Source organism: Palaemon carinicauda, chromosome 6, assembly GCF_036898095.1.
Source record: "Palaemon carinicauda isolate YSFRI2023 chromosome 6, ASM3689809v2, whole genome shotgun sequence".
Taxonomy (NCBI): Eukaryota; Metazoa; Arthropoda; class Malacostraca; order Decapoda; family Palaemonidae; genus Palaemon; species Palaemon carinicauda.
The window spans coordinates 17,851,514-17,856,269 of record NC_090730.1 but is presented as its reverse complement, the minus strand read 5'-3'; the positions used below and the strand labels follow the sequence as shown (position 1 = coordinate 17,856,269).

At 32.8% G+C, this 4,756-nt stretch overlaps 1 protein-coding gene across 1 annotated transcript; it reads left to right on the top strand.

The window, feature by feature from the left end:
* Positions 1 to 1,158: 1,158 nt before the first annotated feature.
* On the top strand, positions 1,159 to 2,095 carry LOC137642005 (uncharacterized). Its single transcript, XM_068374566.1, has 2 exons — positions 1,159 to 1,326; positions 1,543 to 2,095. Exons 1-2 carry the CDS (start codon positions 1,321 to 1,323, stop codon positions 2,050 to 2,052), a joined length of 516 nt encoding a protein of 171 aa, XP_068230667.1. The 5' UTR covers positions 1,159 to 1,320; the 3' UTR covers positions 2,053 to 2,095.
* The last annotated feature ends 2,661 nt before the right edge of the window (positions 2,096 to 4,756 follow it).

Sequence of the window (4,756 nt, the reverse complement as noted above, 5' to 3'; positions counted from 1 at the left end):
GATAATAAATTAGTATTAAAAATTAATTTTACAGAAACATGTCAATATTACCAGTATTACCGGACAGGAAAAAAAAAGTTCTGCGAATAGAATATTTTTTTCTGATTAATTATTCTAAAAGCTATTTTTGGCCTTTCAGTCTACATCCTTTCTATATTTCTTCTTTTTATCAAACGTCCTGACTTTTACTTCGTGATAACAGCCGAGTTTCTCTCAGTCGCATCAAAGCACTAAAAAGTCTCCCCATGTTCAGCTTTGGCCCATATTACCCAATTTCATAAATGTAATCAAACTCAACCTTTAATTCAAAAAAATATAAAATAGTAAAAACAGTGATGGAAAATAAAAATAAAATTAGGTTGGCAAGTCTATATTCTTCAGAAATTGGGAAAAACGTTAAGAAAATATTTCTCTGAAAAGATCCTTTTTATCGTCTTAGAAATATCATTAGTCGAGAATGTAATTGCTCTCGACTCCCCAATCAGGCGTGCGAGACTGAAACCAGATTCAACGTCATCGATATGACGTCATTACTCTGACGTCATGGGTTTCACGCTCAGCCATCTACTGGTGGTTGGAGTAGACTCTCCTTTCTAGAGTCCAAGTTGCATAATAATTTTTTGTGTTTACCTCATCACCCATTTACTAGGCAGACAGATTGTTTACCTTAGGTATACCACCCATTCATACTTACCTATTTCATAGTTAGGAAATATATTGTCAAATACCGTTATTACAAAAAAAAACTAAATACTAACATTAAAAACACGAAATGATTCATTTGATTATTTTTTGCGCTCTTCGCTGTTGACAATCTAGTGATGAAATATGCCGGATTTTAATATCCATTTACCTTAATTTTGACGTTTGTTTCTAGTTACATCCTATCGAAAAAAAAATTGGCAACTGTCCATTGTGCATTATGACATATTGTTAAACTTGGTATTTTTTCGATACTTATCCCACCAGAATCAAATATTCACAACAGCATGATCAATATTTTATCGACTTCTTTCGTTTGTTTTGGTTATCATTCCTATTGGGAATATCTTTGAAGATGGAAACGTTTTGATACTAATAAAAAGGAAATAATCTCATGAAAAAACTCCCCATGTTACTATGTACGAGAGATGCGTCACTTGCTCTGCAACACGTGCTCTGCCGGTTCAAAGGTCTGGACTTCCCGCAAGGTAACATCGGCGAAGGGAATTTTACCGGGCGCAGTTTGAGATATAAAGGACTGAGCTTCGGGTAGACAGCAATCACTCCTCACAACAGAAGAAGAAGAATCACTACTCATCCGAATCTGCTACGAACAACATGAAGGTGAGTGACCCAAAAGGTCTTTCTTTAAGATTTTCAGATGCTTGAGTCTCTGTAATGGAGAATTACAGTAGCCAGTTCAATTCATTCTATGTGTCTTTGGACGCTCACAAAAGGGAAAGAAAGTGTAAATTAAATCATTGTTCATTAGTTTCACTCAGAAGATGAAAATTAAAATCATATATTAATATTAATCATTTCTCTTTCTTTTCTTTCCAGGGACTTCAGCTTTTATACGTCTGCTGTCTGGCAGCTGTTGCCTTCGCAAATGATAAAAATAATGGAGGAAATAAACGATTCTTTGGAGGATTAAACCAAGGTTTCGGTGGCGGTAATCAAGGATTTGGTGGTGGTTTTGGAGGTATCAGTGGAGGCCATGGCAGTGGCTTTGGAGGAGGTCATGGAAGTGGCTTTGGAGGTATTAACCAAGGCTTTGGAGGCGGTGCTTCTCAGACATGCAGACGTTGGTGCCGAACTCCCGAGGGACAGGCCTACTGCTGCGAGAGCAACAACGAGCCTGAAACCCTTCCCTTCGTCAAGCCAGGTCAATGCCCTCCCGTAAGGCCTCAGTGCCCACCCGTCAGGAGCTTTGCCCCTCCACAGACATGTTCCAATGACAGCAAGTGCGGAGGCGTCGACAAGTGCTGCTTCGACAGGTGTCTCGAGGAACACGTGTGCAAACCCCCTGTTGGATCTGGAGGCTTCGGTGGATTCGGTTTTGGAAGATAAATTCTGATATTCTCCTGATTGATCGTCGTTATAAATTTGATTGTTATTTATGATTTAGAGTAATAGAGATAAAAGATATTTTATAATAATAAATATTTATTTTCTTTACTAAGTCTTCCTATTTTATTCCCAACCTGATCCTTTGTCAGATGAAGATTAACACTTGTGTCAAATAAGTGTTATATATTCTTTATTATAAATGAAAATGTTCATAGAATTTAAAGAATCTTTATTATGTACAGTTATAATAAAACGAATTTTTCACATCATTCTCAAACTACTTCTCTGGCTGTTTGTTACCCGACGCAATTAAAAGATTGATTTTGGCCAAGAAACTTATGAAAGAAATCAACTATAAAATCAATTGAATTTCGCCCTCTCATAACCATTCATGACATATTTTATGTACTGTATAATTGTAAAAAAAATCCTATTCCAGATCGATATTAAAAAGTAGTGATTAAAAACGGAAATTCAGGAAAGGTTCAGAAGTATTCCGAGTTTACATCTTCCATTCTAATGAAAGAACTCTTGTGACTTAAAATGGATTTTGACATTTTTTAAAATTGTTGCTGTAGTAGACCTGTTCGAGCTAAGAAATAACTGAGCTTCTGGAAGAAAGAAAATCCCCAAATACAGTTTAATCTATCACTCCATAACTAATTAAAAATAGCAAAACGACAGAGATATGATAGGAGGAAAATAAAAGATTATTCAACAAGCAACATGATACTATAAAAACTGGAACATTATTTCCATTTTGCATTTGGTTACAAATGCTCTTTGTGATTAATTAAATTTCAATCAGTTTAGAAAGAAATGCATACGTCAACAGATATAAGTTGAAATAAGTCATGAGTCTATCTACCCTTTATCAACCACTTAAGACACATTACTCCACTCTTTTGATTAAGTTCTTTTTTTTATTTAAATACTTTTGGTACCGGAAAGATAATAATGGTTATGATGTTAGAACTAATTATCATAGTTTTTAGTTACGAGGGGCCTAGAATATGTCCAGAGAGAGAGAGAGAGAGAGAGAGAGAAGTTCAGATATTATTTTTACAAATCTTCTCTGTGCAGGAGCTGAAAATATTATATATCAACTGTTCCTTGCTCAGGTTTGAATATAGTTGAGACAAAAGTCGAGGGATTTATATTCAGGAATCTGTTGTGAAAATAAGACGAGAATTCAACCGCTTCTATCAATGACTTCCATCGGGATATAAACATTGTTTAATACGATTTCAAAACTGGGTGTTACATGTTATTGATGTAACAGGGATTATTCATGAATCAGTGCTCAACGCAAATACTCATTGCCGATCAAAAAAATTCATTAGTTCTTAAAAACTTTAAATTCTGTAATTCCCCACCAATAGGAGAAAAGTACTTCGTAAGATTTCCTCAACGATATGCAAAATATATGACTTCAAAGATGCTTAAAGTAATATACATACATACATACATACATACATACATACATATATGTATATATACATAAATATATATATGTATATACAGATATATATATATATACATATATATGTATGTGTATATATATATATATATATATATATATATATATATAAAACAACAGCAACAAATTTGGCCGTTTCTGGTCCACAGCAGGACTAAGAGTTCAGGCATGTCAAAGCAAACCAACCTGTATGTTTGTCCCCTACTAGTACAGCTTTGCTAATCGTGGCAATTTACAAATCCCCTCTCCTAGTTAAGAAATAACTACTCAAAACGTGATACATATGTATGTATATATATATATATATATATGTGTGTGTGTGTGTGTATATATACATATATATGTTTATATGTGTATATATACATATTCTTGAATATATATATATATATATATATATATATATATATATATATATATATATATATACATGCGTAGGCTTGTGTATATATATGTGTGTGTACTGTATATACATATATATATATGAATATATACACACACACACACACACACACACACACATATATATATATATATATATATATATATATATATATATATATATATATATATATATATATATATATATATAAGCGTGAATATTTATCTACTACTACTATTACTACTATCAAATACATTCCTTGGTGTTAATTACAATATTTTGGATCCTTTGAAAGACATATTTCTTAGCAGACTCCATCAGAAACCACCTTTCAGATGATACATAAAATATTAATTGTTTCGTTTATTGGAACAAATCATCGACTTATTCATTCATGTATTTCTTCACATCGAAATTTTTTTATCGTCTCTCGTGGTATATCAACTTATTAATTCTTTCCATACTTTCGGTTCAAATTCTTGTTTTATATCATGATTTATCAAAATATGGCAAATATCTGATTAATTAACTGATTGATTAGGAGTTATCTAGCATCCTGACATCTAAGGTCATTGACGCCGAGCAAATATCTGAAATCATCAGGAAACGACCTGATATAATCTTTGTGATTTGATTAAGAATGTCAATATACTTAATGATATCAAACTGTATTTTCCATTAACAATGATAAAACATCAAGTGCATCAGTTGGACATAAATCTTCTCCAATTACTTTTATGTCGAAACTGGAATTTTCCAAATCTACAATTCTTTAGCAACGGTGAAGAAAAAATAATGACGAGTGCGGGAAAATCTCTGCTGACCAGTCGATTATAGAAATTATC